The 15633-nt window shown below is 44.8% G+C and overlaps 1 protein-coding gene across 1 annotated transcript in view; it reads left to right on the forward strand.

The window, feature by feature from the left end:
* Nucleotides 1–6400: 6400 nt before the first annotated feature.
* Nucleotides 6401–15633, forward strand: part of ATP13A5 (ATPase 13A5) — a 31970-nt gene continuing 22737 nt past the window's right edge. Inside the window, exons 1-7 of the mRNA XM_030456020.1 lie at nucleotides 6401–6463; nucleotides 10903–11076; nucleotides 11870–12016; nucleotides 12159–12229; nucleotides 12307–12387; nucleotides 12928–12997; nucleotides 14420–14554. Coding sequence (XP_030311880.1) covers nucleotides 6401–6463; nucleotides 10903–11076; nucleotides 11870–12016; nucleotides 12159–12229; nucleotides 12307–12387; nucleotides 12928–12997; nucleotides 14420–14554 — 741 coding nt within the window. The remainder of the gene's footprint in view (nucleotides 6464–10902; nucleotides 11077–11869; nucleotides 12017–12158; nucleotides 12230–12306; nucleotides 12388–12927; nucleotides 12998–14419; nucleotides 14555–15633) is intronic.

Raw genomic sequence — 15633 nt, forward strand, 5'->3', positions numbered from 1 at the left:
TGGTTACATAGCTCCCAGCTATTCTACAATGAACAAAGTTTTACTGCCACATGCAGTCACTACACACATGCCAGCCAGTGCTGAACAGCTACTCTGAGTTGCCTGTTGCTGTAGAGCAGCAGAGCTCTGCAGAGGTCACAGGAGCTGCACCCCTGGAAAATGGCAGTTTCCTTCTGTTCCTTGTGTTCAGCCTCTGGCCTGCCACTCCATTCCTCCTTGTGATCACCCTTACACATTGCTTACTGCCCACTCACTACTGATTTACGTAAGAGCCTTGAGCTGCCTCTCACAGTGCTCTGTTGCTGCTCCTGTTAAATCTTTACAGTCTTTCAGAGCACAGGTTGTACGGGAGCACCCCATCCTTTTGATGCAGATGCTAGAGCAGGAATGTGGACATGCTGGCCTGTGGCACCAGTCCAAAGCAAGACAGCCATTCAACTGGACTGGTCTTTCTGCCCCAATGACTGCGTTGTTGTAAGATTAGGCAAGCATACAATTCAGGGTAGAACATGAGGACATGTGGAACTGCCCAATGTAGCTGTGCTTGGTGATCACCTCCTGGTGACAGAGGGTACCTCTGGAGGGCTGAAAGACACCATGGTGCTGTCTCTAAAGTTCAGGGGTGTTGGTGTAGATGATACCCAAGTTTGATTTTCTTCCTCTGCCTGGAAGTTGTGCCACAGGGAAAGGGCCCTGGACACTGACGGGATCCTCAGAGAAACAAAGAGCATCTCAAGGAGCAGAACAAAAAGGAGGGTTGTCAGCCCTATGGCCTGGAGAGCAGCTGGAACAAGTGGCAGATTACCAGTAGTTTGGGCTGTGAACAGTGGGAAATATGTTGTGTTATTAGGTACCAGAGATATTAAATACTTGCTGTAGCTGCCTTTTAAATTTCTAGGGAGAGGAGATTTCTCATTTTTGTGGCCACTTTGCTGAAATAAACTTAATTATAAATGTATTTTTGCTTCTTTGGGGACAGAGGGTGCTATTTTACTGCTTTCTGTAGATTACCTGCTGTTTTCCTTATATTTCAGAACAACTTTTTGGAACGGATACAGCTTCCCATTTCCTTACAGCTGAATGGACATCTGGTACTTGAGCAAAAACAGAGCTTTATTAAGTTCACAAAGCAGGAAAAGGACAGAAAGAACATTAAGGTTGGACCTGCTGTGGACCAGCGCGGGAGGAGAGTTCAAGCTGTAAAAAGTCAGAGGATGAAAAATGGCAAGCAGCCCCAGCATGTCCCTCTCCTTTCTCTCTGTGCCTCCTCCTGTTGTGGCTCTGGGCAGGGAGCTCTTTGCCCTCCAGATTTCCCCCATTCATAATATGCCAAGATCCCCCATATCCTGACTAAGCAGTTGAAGAAAGATTGGAGCCATGGCTCTCCAGCAGCTCTTCAAAGCTGGAGTTGAACTGAAGAGGTTTGGACTACCCTCTGGAAGGGTTTGTTTTCCGTAGAGGTCCAGTGAAGATGGGATCACAGCCTCTGGTTTTACTTGTCACCCAGGAAGGCTGCAATTGCCTCTTGGCATAATGCCCTGTGCAAAATCAGGGGCCTTGCCTGGCATCTCAGGGAAATGGTGACAAAGGCAGAACTCTGAACAACTCTCTCACCTTACCCTTGCTGCCTTTCTCTTGCTTTCTGAAACACCTTCCTCAGCCATGCATCTTCAGTGTCTGCAAAAGCCAACGCAGAGACCCAAGCAACCCAGGCTACCTTCCCCACACTACTCGGCAGACTCTCAGGGAGATAGCCAGGTGAGGTATTCAGATAACAAATAGAAATACATAGTCAAGGGATCTGGGCAAGGCAGCACATGTTTTGGCTCCAGCTGCAGGAGTCACACACAAAATCTTCAGGAGCCCCTCGGTGATGCTGCCTTGCTTGTGTTACCCTGTTACCCTGGATAACACACAGCCCTGCAGATGGATGCTGATGCTGAAGGCTTCACGTGGGCAGTGCTATGGAAAAGGGAAGAGAAGGCTTAGAGGCAGGCTGTGATTCAGGCTTGTCTTGATTATTTTTCTTTGGAGAGTGCCAAAACAGTCTGATAAGCTGAGAGGCTCAGAGCAGCAAGTGCTGGTGACAGGTGGAAGGGACCAGTAGCCAGCAGTGATTCTGTGATGCCTTTATCCACCCATTTTCCCCCAGACAATGCACATGCCATGCTCCCTGTCAGCTTTCAGCATATTTGCACAGAAGTTCTATTTGCTTTGCTGGCAGATGGCATGTTTTGGAGCAATTCCCCAAGTCTTTCTTACCCATGTGTGCCCAGCTGAAGGAGGTTCCATACAGAGCTGCACATTTCCCCTGAGCTCACTGGGGATGAGTTAGTCCAGTGCTGGAGACGTTTGGCCCTGTAAGAACAGTGTCCTTAATGGACTGACCCACTATCCTCTCCATGATACTGGATTAGTGCACAGAGTGTGTTGTTGTGGTACAGCTACAACACCTCTGATGCCTGAATGTGCACAGTGCCCATAGATATCAAGCAAGTGTTTGGACCATTTTGGCTGCTACTGGAAAGTTCACTGTGCTCATCAGCATCACGTGTCCTCTGCAGTTCTCAAGAGATCAGGACAAACCTGGATAACTTATAAGTAAACTTACCTTCTTGGCACCCGTGCCTGCAGGTGAGGTGAAAAATGCAGTCATTAAGCCTTTGGTCTGTTTGAAAGCTCTAGAATAGTCATTCTCAGGAAATAGGACTGCACTCAGATAACCTGATAGCAGGTTCAAAATCAAGCATGGCTTTGGTTTTCAATAGCTCTGTTCAGCTGTTCAACACAGCTAAATTTTTTAAAATAACTTGATATCAGACACTCACTAGTGCTGGGAATAAACCTGACCAGAGCCCAGGGAAGCAGGAAGATGAGGATAGAATGAAAGGAACACCAGGAGAAAGAAAAAGCCAGCAGAAAATACACAAAAAAAAATACAGGTGGGACTGGAGAAATGTAAGTCCTGACAAACACAGCTGTGTAGGTGTCCCATTGCAGACTGGTTGGTCCCATGAATAAATGGCATGGTCCAGAAAGGATCACAGAGATCCACTGCCCTACTGTAGTTAAGGTGTGTGCTTTACTGAGCTTGGACAAGGATTTCTGCAGAAATCACAGAAGCATGAGACTGGTGGTGATCTGACATAGTTACTTCATCCATTTCCCTGCTCTGAGGCCAGATCTACCTGTCCTTAGGTCATCCTTGGAAAATTATGTCCTGTTTCTCTTTAGAATCATTTTTTGTATGGGATTTCCCCTGACATATGTAGCCTGTTTGAGTATTTTATTATCCCGTAAGTCAGAAAATCCTCCTGAATATTCAAACTAACTCTGAAAATCTAACTGCTTAATCTAACAAGAAATTAGTCTGATTTCTCCTTGTCGCTAATAACAACAGGAAAAGAAAAAAATAGTTGACTGTCTTCTTTTGTGTACTGTAAGACTTATTATGTTTCTCTTCAGCTTTCTCTGCTCTAGTTTAAACAAACCCATTTATTCAACTTTTCTTCAGGGGTCATGTTTTTCAAACTTTTCGTCTCTTGCCACTTAGGTCGTACCTTCTGAGAGCCTGAACTCCAGACAAGGACTTGCTGACAGCAAGTCGAGTGGAGTAATTTCCTCTCATCTTACAGATCTCACCAGCCTCTTGTTACTCCAGCTCAGAAAGACAGTCACATTTTTTGGCAAGGGGAAACAACCTGCAGTTACCTATACCTCCTTCCCTGTCGTTCACCTACTTGCCACTACTTCCCCCTTTTGTTCATGCTTCTAGATGCTAAGTGCAGCATTTTACTGAATTTCATATGTTCATTTCAGACTATTAGGTCAGCATCCCAAAATTACACTTCATTTTTTCTTTTCTCTAAAGCAGGTGCTTCCATGAGCTCAATGTCATTAACATCTTTCAGTTGTCCTTTCCATCCCATTATACAAGCTGCTAACAAGAACATGAATGTTTTGGCTACCCTGGGATGGAAAGTGGGCCACTTACTTGGGATTCAACCCTTCAGCAAATCACAAAAGCATCCTATCTTTCAGTATCTTTGTATCTCATGGGGAGATCTGTCAAAAGCCTAAATGTGCCACATTAGCTGTTTATCTCTTTTTCCCTGGAGCAGCTCCCTGTCAGGGAGGAAATTTGGCTGGCTTGGTAGGATCTTCCGGTTACAGATCCATGTTAGTTGCTCCTTATCATTTTTTTATACCCTAGGTACCTACAAACTGATTACTTAAGAATTTTGTCTCACATCCATCTGGATATTCAAGTTGGATTAACTGGACTGAAATTTCCTGAGTCCTTCTTCTTTGCCTTTCAGGTGGTGGGTTCACAGCTTGGTGGGCTGAGGCTGGAGGTGTCCTACACAGCTTAGGGAGCACTTCACAAGGGCAGGCTGCAGTGGCAGTGGTGGCCACCCTGCCTCCTCACACAGGGAAGTTGCTGAGACTGTGGTCCAGAGACTGTAAATCATATTCCTGTAAATCAAACACACCTCACCCTGGATGATCAAATTAGAGAGAACTAGTAACACTGCCCAGATAATGATACCTCTCTTGAGCTTCCTTCCCCTGGAGAGTCACAGCAGGCGTTTGCTAGTAGTAGGCAATCGCTGACATGTTTATCTCTTGCTGTACACTTTTGCCACACTAATGTCCACAAAGGACAGAGCTGGACTTTGTGTAGGACCCCTTAGAAATGTGCACTGCTTCTGTGGGAGGAGAATGTCTGCAAGTGTATCCCATTCCTGGAGCTGCATGACAGTGGCCGATGTGCAGAACAGTGTGGTGGATGGGGAAACTGATGCCCTCCCAGATGAAAAGTAGAGACAAAGGGGAACTATTTACTTATGCTGAAATCTTATTCAGTTTAGCCTTTAGGCAGTTCAAAATGACAATGCTTAAAAAAAAAGAGAAAAATACATATTTTCCAACCATCACCATGATTTTTCAGGATCCTGCAGTGTTTGTTCTGTCTTTGTTGTTTCATGGACAAAACTGCAGCTGGAAGAACCCCTCCAGGATGGATCTAGGTGGACTGTGCAGAGCCAGCCTCAGGTGCAGCAAAGTGACAATTCCTATTTGTTACCCTAGGGCCAGAGAGCCTCACCTCTCCTTGCTCTAAGAGAAGAGATGTGGATAAATGCTTTTATTTCCTTAGTAGTAGTGAGAGGTGCTCTTTCCAGGATGGAGCTGCAGATTGAGGGAGACTTAGAGGACTCCAGACATGCAGCACTGTGGTCCCTGGACAGCTTTCTCTCTCACACCTGGGGCAAGGAGAATTTAGAATTATTCTTACCATCAGTGGGGAAATACATTTTGCAAAGACTCTTTACAGAATTTAAATTCCCTGGTCTCATCAGTGATAGAAAATTGCTTCCCTGTGGCTGAGCCAAACTGGATCTGAACAAACTCTAAGCCATTGTTTCTGTTTACACAAACATGTACTTTATTCTAGGACAATAACTCAGCTCATTTTTCCTGCCTTGAAAAATGGTTGGTTTTAGACTTTGTGCCAGAAGGGGAATGGGGGGACACAGAGCAATTTCAGGTTGCTCTGAAAACTGTCTCTGACAATACTGAGAGCTGGGACACAGGAGACTGGAAGATGCAGGGTGGCGCCCAAGCCTGCCTGCTGCTGATGTTCCTGGAGAGGACAGGCTGGAGTCCCCACCTCTCCTTGCCTTGCAGAGTCTCACAGTGCATGCTGAGTCCTGTGTTGTCCAGCTGGGCTTCTCCAAAGGAGCCATCCACCCCCATTATTCTTTACTTACCTCTCAGGCAGAATTTGAACCACAGCTATTGTTTGAGGTGATGCCCAGAGCTAGTGGGGAATTTCAGATTGGATTCATATCTGAAAACCACTGCTCCAGCATGTGCTGAAACCGAACCCAGGCCTGTCCATTGTGATCTCCCCAGACTAGATGTTTCTTTTGGACGTGCTGGAGGTGGTCCTTGGTGCTCACCTGGCTGTTCTGGGGTTAACTCTGCACTGAGCTGCAGTACTTTCCCACTCTTCTCCTTGCTTTGTGCCTCAGTTTCCCTCCTAGCCCTGTGCAGAGACATCTCCTGCACACAGGATAGCAGGTGCCTGCCCTCCCTGTCTCCCACAGCCACTGAAGCTCAGACCCAGCCAGTCCCACCCCACAGCAAAGCCAGAAGACAGAGAAACACACAGCTTACATAATGCAGGCATTTCAGAGCTTCACACGTGAGGGTGGATTTTCCTCCCCCTCCCAGCAGCCTAATAAGAAGCGTGTGCACTGTGAGTCTTTCAAAGGCAGCAAACAGGACTTTGGTGAGGGCTGACTTCAACGCTGGCCTGAGTTCAAGTTAGTAACTGCATTCAACATCGCTTGACCTCACTGACAAGGATATCCAGGACTGAAAACAACGTGGACAGATGGAGGAAAAGCTTTGGAAGGATCACTGTGTGCTCCTTAACAAGGGTGAAGAAAATGAGCTGGTAAGGAGTAGGGGACTGTGCTGGGTCTTGGTTTTCTTGTGCACCTCTTTTCCTACATGCCCAGTTTGGATATGCCTCTGCTTCTTCACCTTCACTTTCATTTGGGCGCTGTCTCTTGAATTAGCCTTGGTGAAAGCAAAACCCTGAGTCCTTGCTGACTCAGATTGGTTTTTGCAAAGTAAGAGCTGAGTGAGGAACATGACACTTCTGTCCAAAGGCATAGAATATGGTAAAGACCTCTTTGCTCACCAGAGGTCATCTGGCTAGGGAGCAATGTCCCTTTCCCCACTGCCTATTCCATTGTCTTTTCCCTCCTTATTATGTGGATCTCTACTAATGGGTACCCTTTCCCTCGCTGGGTCATTATGTATCAGAAAGCAAGTCATAGGAAAAGTGCTTACAAATGAGTTTTATGCTGGACAGTTGTCTGAAGGAGTGATTAAATCACGTCTCCTGAAATATAAGGGTCTTTGCTTCTTACCAGATCTTGGAATATTGGGCAGGTGACCAGTCTACTGCAGCTCTCATGGCAGGAATCTCATCCTTATGAGTGCTTTTTATTAATGTTAATGGAATCTACTTTCTGTCTTTGATTGTGATTGATTATTGATTATGTGCAGCAGCCTGGAAGGGCTACACTAAGTGAGTGCTTTGCAAACACAATGAATTGGAAACTCTACCTGGAAACATGGAGTGATTACACAGAGCCTGGCAAGGGTGGGAGTAAGACTTTCTCCTCAAACTTTCTGTGCAAAGAACAACTAGAATCCAAATATTTCCAGTGCAGAGTGGGCACAGAAGTAGAAACCTTTGCACAGATGTAAAATACAGTCCTGCCACTCCTGTATTTGCTGGAGGTCTGTATGTGCTGCAGGCACTGGAAGCACAGCAGCACGTTACCCCAGGACAGGATTCTCTCTTCTGCAAGCAGAGGCTTCTAACCAGTGGTTCCCAGCACCTTTGTCTGCCCAGCCTTGGGCACAGAGAAAGTGTCTCTGTCATGTCTGACACTGTCATGTGAAGGCTGATGCTCAGGGCATGCACAGGTGGGAGAGATTCTTCACTGCAGAGCACAGCTGCACCTCTGAATCAGGATTGCTTCCAGGGCTACTAATAGTGGGGAGGGCTTCAGCCCTGTTGGTTGCCTTCAGTAAATTCCTCCTGGGATTTGTCTGCTCCTTATATGAGCTTGATCTAGGGTGCTGAAGCCAGTTGCCGCAGCCTGGATCCAGTAAAAAATGAAAGAAATCTGCAGTGGGAGACAGGTAAGGAGTCAGCTAGGGATCATCTGTGTCACACTGACTGCAACAGACAGTGTTCTTCAAGGGGTTACTGCTTGGTGTGTGGATGTGGCCCCTGATGCCCGTCTCTACCTACATAATAAGCAATGAAGATGCTAGTTCCTTGATGGATAGGGTGCAGTGAGGCTGTTGCCAGAAGCAGCCTTTTATCTGGGAGTCTGTGCATCTCAGATAAGCTGCACCCACTTCCAGGAGACACCTCTCTTGCCCCATCCAGCCCATGGAGAAGGGCCCTGGCCCTGCCCTGGGTGCAGCTGGCCTTGTGCAAGGCTGTCTGCGTCAGGAGGAGCAGTGCTTTTCATCAGACACCTTCCTGCCATCCTGTTTGCTGGAGCAGCCTTGCTTCCAGGCACTGCCCTTCTTGGGAAACCCGTGCCTGCAGACAGTCTCAGTGAGGGGAGTCTTAGCCGTGGGGGTGCCTTCCCTCAGCCCCAGCCTTCAGCGCTTCCCTCCATACACCGTGCAGACGCCCAGCGCGTATCCATCTCCTCTGAGGACAGGCTGTCTGTCTACCTCCTCTGTGCAGGTGATCCTATTGATCAGCCATGTGTTGCAGCTCTATGAGGACTGACTGTGCCAGCTGAGGTCACCTCCCTGGCCCGGGGGACATTGCGAGTGCAGGACCGGGCCCTGCCTGTGCACCACAGTCCCTCTGGCTGCCAGTGGCCCCAGCTCGGCCTATGCCAAAAATCCTCGAATGCTCTTGTTGGGTGACTCCTGGCCCTGCACTTGCCCAGCACCACAGCTCTTCCTCAGCCTTCCCCACACCTTTGGCTGAAGATCTGATTGTCTCTGGTCCCTGTGGGGTGATGGATGAGTTGTGGTCCCATACGCCTCCTGGCATTCCAGCCACCCTGTGACAGGCACCTTGTTTCCCAGGCCTGCGTTTGGAATGAATTTATAACAATTCGTCTATGAAAAGGCAAGCAAACAAAGTGCTCCTTGAATTTCCATCCTTGTGGACACTGTCCTCCCACTCTGGAAACACTGTTCTTATTGTAGTTACATTTGTAGTATTATGTATCTGAAGGAATAATATTTTGCATACAGCAGGACTACACATCTGAAAGTTCCATAGCTGGTTTGAAATGAATTTTCTAACCTGGTGTAAGGGCTGCATGATTGTCTTTATTTCAGTTGAGCTTCATTGATTTCAGCTCAGTTTGTTGATTATGATCAGAGTTCAAATAAATCAAGTTAATTGCTCCCTTAAACCTGAATACGTGCTTTCTCCACTGCCTTTAAGTCACTTGAAAATTATATTTGAAGTTGAACCAGTGCAAATTGTTTGTACAAGCCCTCTCCGAGGAGGTCTGCTTTGTTGCAATCTGCCCTGTAAAGCACCAGTAGTCCTGGAATTTCTCTGACCTCTATTTCAGATGGGGGACTTCCTCCTTTTTCTTCTTTTTTTCTTTTTTTAATTAAAACACCATTTCTTCCAGCCCCTCTCATCCATATAAGATGTGTCAGTAGGTTACACTATCCCATCACATTCTATGTTTCAGTTTGCAAGCTGTTATGGAAAAATATTCAGTGTAGTTACAAGGAGATATGCAAGAGCATTTCCTTCTACTTCCTCTGCCTAAGGCTGCAGAGCCATTTGGTACCTCCTCAGGGGCAAGTGCATCACACACCTGCTGCCCTCTGGGGCAGTGATGTTACAGGGCTCCTCCAGCAGCTCCTTGCCTGAGCCTCTCCTGCAGCCCCCAAGGTCACTACCTTGATGGCTGGCAGCACCTTGCTGGTGGCATGGCAATGGTCCAGATAAGACTGCATCCTCCACTTCCTCCTGAAGTGAGTGCCTTCCTGCCCTTGTCATCAGCCCTAGAGTGTTATGTCAGGAATTGCCTAGAGCTGGGCTTTTTGAAGTGAGGAGGAGAGCTGAGGTGCCCTGTGTAAGGAAACAAATGGATCACTGCAGCAGGAGTGAAGACATTTGAGGGAAAACAGGTTTTTTGTTATTGATTTTTTTTTTTTCAGCAGTACATACATCATGGAAAACCTGATCTCTTTTTCTTGGTTTTTATTTCAGGCTTAAAAAAAAAATGATTCTTTTGCCAAATAAACTTTTATATGGTCTGCCATAGCATGGGATGCACAAAGTGAGCCCCATGGGTTCTTGAGGGTTCCTGCCTGGGTGCCTGTGGGGAAGCAGAAAGGGGCACTCACAGGGCTACAGAGCCAGTGTGGCACCTACCATGGCTGCTGTCTCAGTGCCATGAGAGCTGAGGCCAGGCTACAGGTGGGTGACATGTCCAAAAGGATGGCATCCCTGGGTGCTGTGAGACACCAGCTGAGGGTGGAGTGTCTCCTCCTTTCCTCATGTCCTTCAGAGTGCTGCTAAAACACCTAGTGTGTACTGCAGGATCCACTTATGCAGCAGGCGTTAAAGTTATTGTTAGTCCCGTAGACGGTGTTAAAACAAAGGGTGAAAAAATCCAAAGTTTTTGTCAAGGGGAAAAACTAAAGTTATGGATTTAGTCTCATTTGTGGACTGTGGCATATTACTGGATAGATGAGTATTAGACTATAAAGATGAAAGGGAAAGCAGGGAAAGTAACAGATGATGTGGGGATTAAGTTGAAGGAAGAGAGTGTATAAAGCAAAAAGAGCCATTCCGTATTTGTTTTCAGGATAAGGTGTGTGCAGTGGAAGCTAACACACCAGTGGATAGGGTAGCTGGTATCTGAGAGGAGTTGCTCAGCGCTTAGCAGTTTTCTTACCCTGGGGCAGATTCTGTGCCCCTGCTGCAAGGTAGATTTCAGCAGCCAGCAATAAATTTGCCTGAAGACATCTCCCTTGGTGTCAGGCAGGGTGTTCAGTGCCAGCACAGCAGAGAGAAATCTGTTACTGTGAAGGGTCAGCTGCAATCTTGATGGCAAAAGCTCCAGACTAGAGTAAATTCTTCATTAATCCTGGAAGAGCTGATGTGAGAAGAGTCCCCTGCCAGCAGTGCCCCAGAAGCATCCTCTGTTCAGCAGCTTTGCTATGTGCTTAACTAGGTTTTATCATTCAACAAACTCTCATTTCCAAAACTGACCTTGAATCATTATCAGGGAGGACTTCAGTCACCATCCTATCTTTTCAATAAGCTTGGGCACTTCTGTTAACAAAGCATGTTTTCTCTTTGCTTTGCAGGAGATATTTGGCTACAAAACCCAAGGCTGGCGGAGGGTCTTGTGCATTGCTGGATACATTTTGTCCTGTGGAGCTTTGCTGCTGCTGTTTTACTGGAAGCCCGAGTGGGATGTGTGGGCAAACTGCATCCGCTGCAGCTTGGAAGAAGCGGACATTGTTCTGCTCCGAACAACAGTAGGTGATCTTCCTGCTCCTTGGCATTTCCAGAACCCATTGTTTTCACAGATGGGGCAGCCTGTCTGTATTTGTCTGCACAATGCAGCAGATTAATAACACTTTCCACTTTTGGAAGTGGAGAGCTAGATTTCAGGTATTAGTTATATTCTAAGACTATATGGCTGTAAATTAAAACCCAAGCCAACTCCAGCAGAGCAAATGTGCACTCAATGCACAATGTTGCACTGATATTGCCAATATAAATACACTCAAACCACAAAATGACTAATCTATTGTTCATTGTAGGTAGTTTATTTAAACTAAATTGATTAAAGGGTGATTCAGTCCGATGTGCATCTGTAGCAGTAAAGCTGAGTTGCTTTTGGCTGTGGATGAATAACAAGAAACACAGAACTGCAGTAGAGCCAAGTACCCAGTGCTGAGATTCAAAGTCCACACAGGAAGTATTTGAGAAGGCTTTTACTTCCAACTATCTCTACTCTAATCCCATAGACAAAATATCCATACAGTATCTGTTGAAGCACATCTTATGGTTTAGTTTCATCTTTGGAGTTGCTTTGCAGCATGAATGAAAGCAAATGGAGATAACTGACATCACCTTTCTGTGCTTTCTGATTAGTACTAGAACACAGATACCAACACTCCTGTTAGTATGGGCTTACATTTGCTTTGATTGCAAAGATGCCACAATACTGTAGTTCTCTGGTAATCTCATATTTACTTCCCAGAGTCAGGAACTGTTATGGGCAACATTTTGGACTTGTCACTGAACTGTACTCAATTTCTCTAGGATGAGTTTCAGAGATACACCTGGAAGAAGGTGACCTGGATTGATTTGTCCACAGTGGCACTACCCGTTGGTAGTAATGCAGATGGTCTTCTTGTAGCTGATAAAGATTCTGTCATAAACAGAGCTGTAATGAAGTCACAGCTAAAGGTAAGTGGCAGGAGAGATAGTGAGTGACAGTAGAAGCTGAGGCACTTGGAGTTTTCTCCTAAAACACTGACAAGGATTTCTGTTACAGTGAGGTGGTTTTCCCTTGAATGGTAAAAGTAATTTATGCTATTTGATCTTGCAGGTGAGATGTATCCAGGTGCAGAAAATCCGTTATGTTTGGGACTATTCTGTAAAAATGTTCAAAAAAGTTGGGTGAGTGTCAAAAATCTGGTTACAAAACCCTTTGAGGTACAGGACTCCCTTGTCTAAGCTTTCTCCTATTACCTTAGATCATTAGAAGACAGCAACACGTGTCACAGCATTCACCACAAGTTTGGAGCTGGCCTGACAAAGGAAGAACAGAAGATCAGGTACGGTCTACGTATGAATAGATGTATGAGCTAATTATGACAGTGTCACCTGTTAATTCTTCCTTTCAAATTTGAGTGAGGTTTTTACCATTCTTCTTAGTAGTAAAGAGCGCAAATGGTGTGGGTGACATTTGGAGAGTTGTAAAATCATTATCCTTCATGCTGTGTTGAGGTGTTTTTTTTCTGTTCTGAGCAATGCCAGGGTAAGTGTGGGGAAAACACTGGTTCCAGATGAGGTTAAGGGCACAGCAAGACATGACTGGCTTTCTTTGACATCATCTCCTTAAAAGCCTTCCAGAAAGCTCATCACAGGGTTTAGCAACAAAGTTACAATTTTTTCAGCAAGAAAACAGTAAAATTCTGACTCTGTGTAAAGTTCTCTAGCTTCCACCAGATTTATGTGTCTTGCTCAGCCATATGGTGCCTCTGAGACTTAAGTTTTTAGAGTATGGTTAATGTTATTTGGGTGCGTGATTCTCCACAAAAAGTCTTGTCCTGCATGACTTATAACATGGGAAACTCTTCTCTATCCTCCAACAGGCAATTGGTGTGTGGACCTAATGCCATTGAAGTTGAAATTCGTCCTATTTGGAAGTTACTTTTTAAAGAGGTCAGTAAGCCAGACTAGCACTGTGTAAGATTTGCACCTAGAAATGCTGGACATATATTTTTGCCAATCTGTAAGCAGAAATTTGCACACAATATGATGTCACTTTAATGGACTCTGGATGCTATGTGTATGTCTTTATATTGGAAAAGAGCTCTGAATGCTATGACTCCAAGATAGTATGTGTCTGAACTTTAAGTGAAACTTGTTTGAAACCCTACAAAATATGTGAAAAACTTCAGGGCTCCTGAAATTGGTTGGATTTGATGTTACAAACCTTTCAGTGCCCTCTGGAGATGGTTTTGAAGAGAACTCCCGTGTGGCACTCTAAAAAGTTTATTTAATTTGAACTTTGCACTTCTATCCAGGGCTAAAGCTTCATGATTGAAATATTAATGGTGATGCCTGGAGGCAGATTGGTCCTCACAAGCTTATGGTATTTCAGTCCAGAGATAGCTGCAAGTGTGCAAAGGCTGGCACCCTGATTTAGTGTCTGTGTCTTTGTCCTAGTGAATGTCGAAGAAAATATTAAATTTTCATTGAGGGACCAGATTTGTCAGATGAATAATTCATTTCAATTCTAATCCTTATGCAGAAGGCTCTTTCAGTGGCTATTTTAGTTATACCAGTTCTACAGAAAAATCTGTTACTCCTTCAGACAAGTCAAGTAGTGGGCAAATGTCTAAAAAAAGTTAATCTAATTCTTTCTTTAGTCAGATACCACAATAGCCAAAGTTATATTCTCAGGCTTCAGTGGGGCTTGTGACCTGTTTTAGCATAATACAATTAAGTGAGGGATGACTGGTATTGTAAGGCTGACACTGGGTAGAGTAGCAAAAAATATGAAAGTATAAGGAAATCAAACCTCTGTTTTGGTGGTAGTCTAAGACTGATTACTGATGGCCTCACAGACCATTAGCTCTTCTTTATAATTTTCCAAGTAAATGTCATTCACAGCCACTTTTGGAGTTCACAAAGTATTAAAGACTGTTATGGTAACTGTCTTTTTTTCCTCCCCCCTGCATTTGAGTAGTCTTCTGTGTAGCAATTACTTAGATGCAGCAATGTTAAGGTCACCTTTGTTAGCTGGCTACAGTGGGAAACCAACTGACTTGAAGTCCCTGAAGTCTGACTTCAAGTTGCCAGCATAGTTGCTACTGCATTGTAACTGGTTAGCAACAGCTTTTAATTACAAACATGACAAACTATGTGTGAGCTAGTAAGTCAGAGCTGGAGGATTTTTTAATTATTATTAACGCTCTAAAGCAGCCATGAAAAATGCTGCCTTGGGATGGCAAAACAGCCCTTAAGTTGCTGTTTGAGAGTCCTGGATTCTGTAATTAAATGTTCTCACCTCTTCTCACACTCGATGTCTTCTGACATGTCATGTGCATCCCCTGATGTGTATTACATTTGCATTTGCAGATTTTAAACCCCTTTTATGTGTTCCAAGCCTTCACCCTCACACTGTGGCTGAGCCAGGGCTACATTGAATATTCAGTGGCCATCATAATTCTGTCGATCATTTCTGTTGTCTTAACCGTGTACGACCTCAGACAGGTGAGTCTGCTGAGGAGGCTGCCAGCTCAGCATCCTGCACTCTACTAGCAATCCCATCTATCACAAAGTCCTATTCATATGCTCTTTCTGGTTATTTTTATTGCTGTGTATTCTGCTGTATTAGTACGGATCAATTGCTGTAAAAGAATTAAAAGGGTCATGCCTAGGAGTCTTGAACTTCCCAAGAATTAAAGAAGATTGAAGTCTGATACCTGTGGTTTGTAAGACTTTATGAAGGTGGACTATATCCATGAGTATGGTTCCTACTGTAATTTCAGAAGAATTCACTGCTCTTGAGGTTTGCTGAATAACAGGTCTTAACAGCAAAAAGAAACATGACTTTTTATTTCTCTAATTTGTTCAATATGGGGCTGTCATAGATACAGCTGCTAGGAAGAATTTTCTAATAGTTTTCAAACCATTCACTTTTTGACCTGAAGCACTCACCTGTGATAAATCTGAAACCTTCAGCTGCTGTGGCAAAGGCAAATAGACTGAGATGAGTCACACAGCATTGCCTGCCATCAAGTATCCTCATGCCAGCCAGGTGAGGTTCCTGGTGCTTTCTGCTGGAATCAGAGGACACTCTTGCTGGGAGTTTGGAATACATTTCCTTAAAACCATTTCCTTAATTTCTGAACCCTCTTGAAATACATAGGGAAGGAAAAAATCATATGTGGAAAGGTTATAATAGAGAAAAAAAAGAGACTATGTGAATGAAAGTACAGATAGGAAAGAGCAGAGGGAACTGGAGTCTGGTCTCTTGGGTCTGGATATTAGGTATCACATTCATCTGTATTGTTAATATTTGAAAGCAAAATGAACTGGGTATTCCTGAGTCCTGGTAAATATTTTGTTAATCTTCAGGGAAATTATAAGGGTTAGAGGGCAGCATTGAGAATTACAGTTCCTGCAGGCAGCATGTTGTGATTAGAGGTGGTGGCAGGGTTGAATGGAGGACAGCTCTGGGCTGACCTGACCAGACTGTTGAGCTCACATGCCACTTCAGAGCCAGACATGGGTCACATTGTCTAGATTTGCTTATAAAATAATTGTTCCTGCTCTAAATTACTGAGAAA

The sequence above is a fragment of the Calypte anna genome, chromosome 9 (genome assembly GCF_003957555.1).
Source record: "Calypte anna isolate BGI_N300 chromosome 9, bCalAnn1_v1.p, whole genome shotgun sequence".
In the NCBI taxonomy this organism is placed as follows: Eukaryota; Metazoa; Chordata; class Aves; order Apodiformes; family Trochilidae; genus Calypte; species Calypte anna.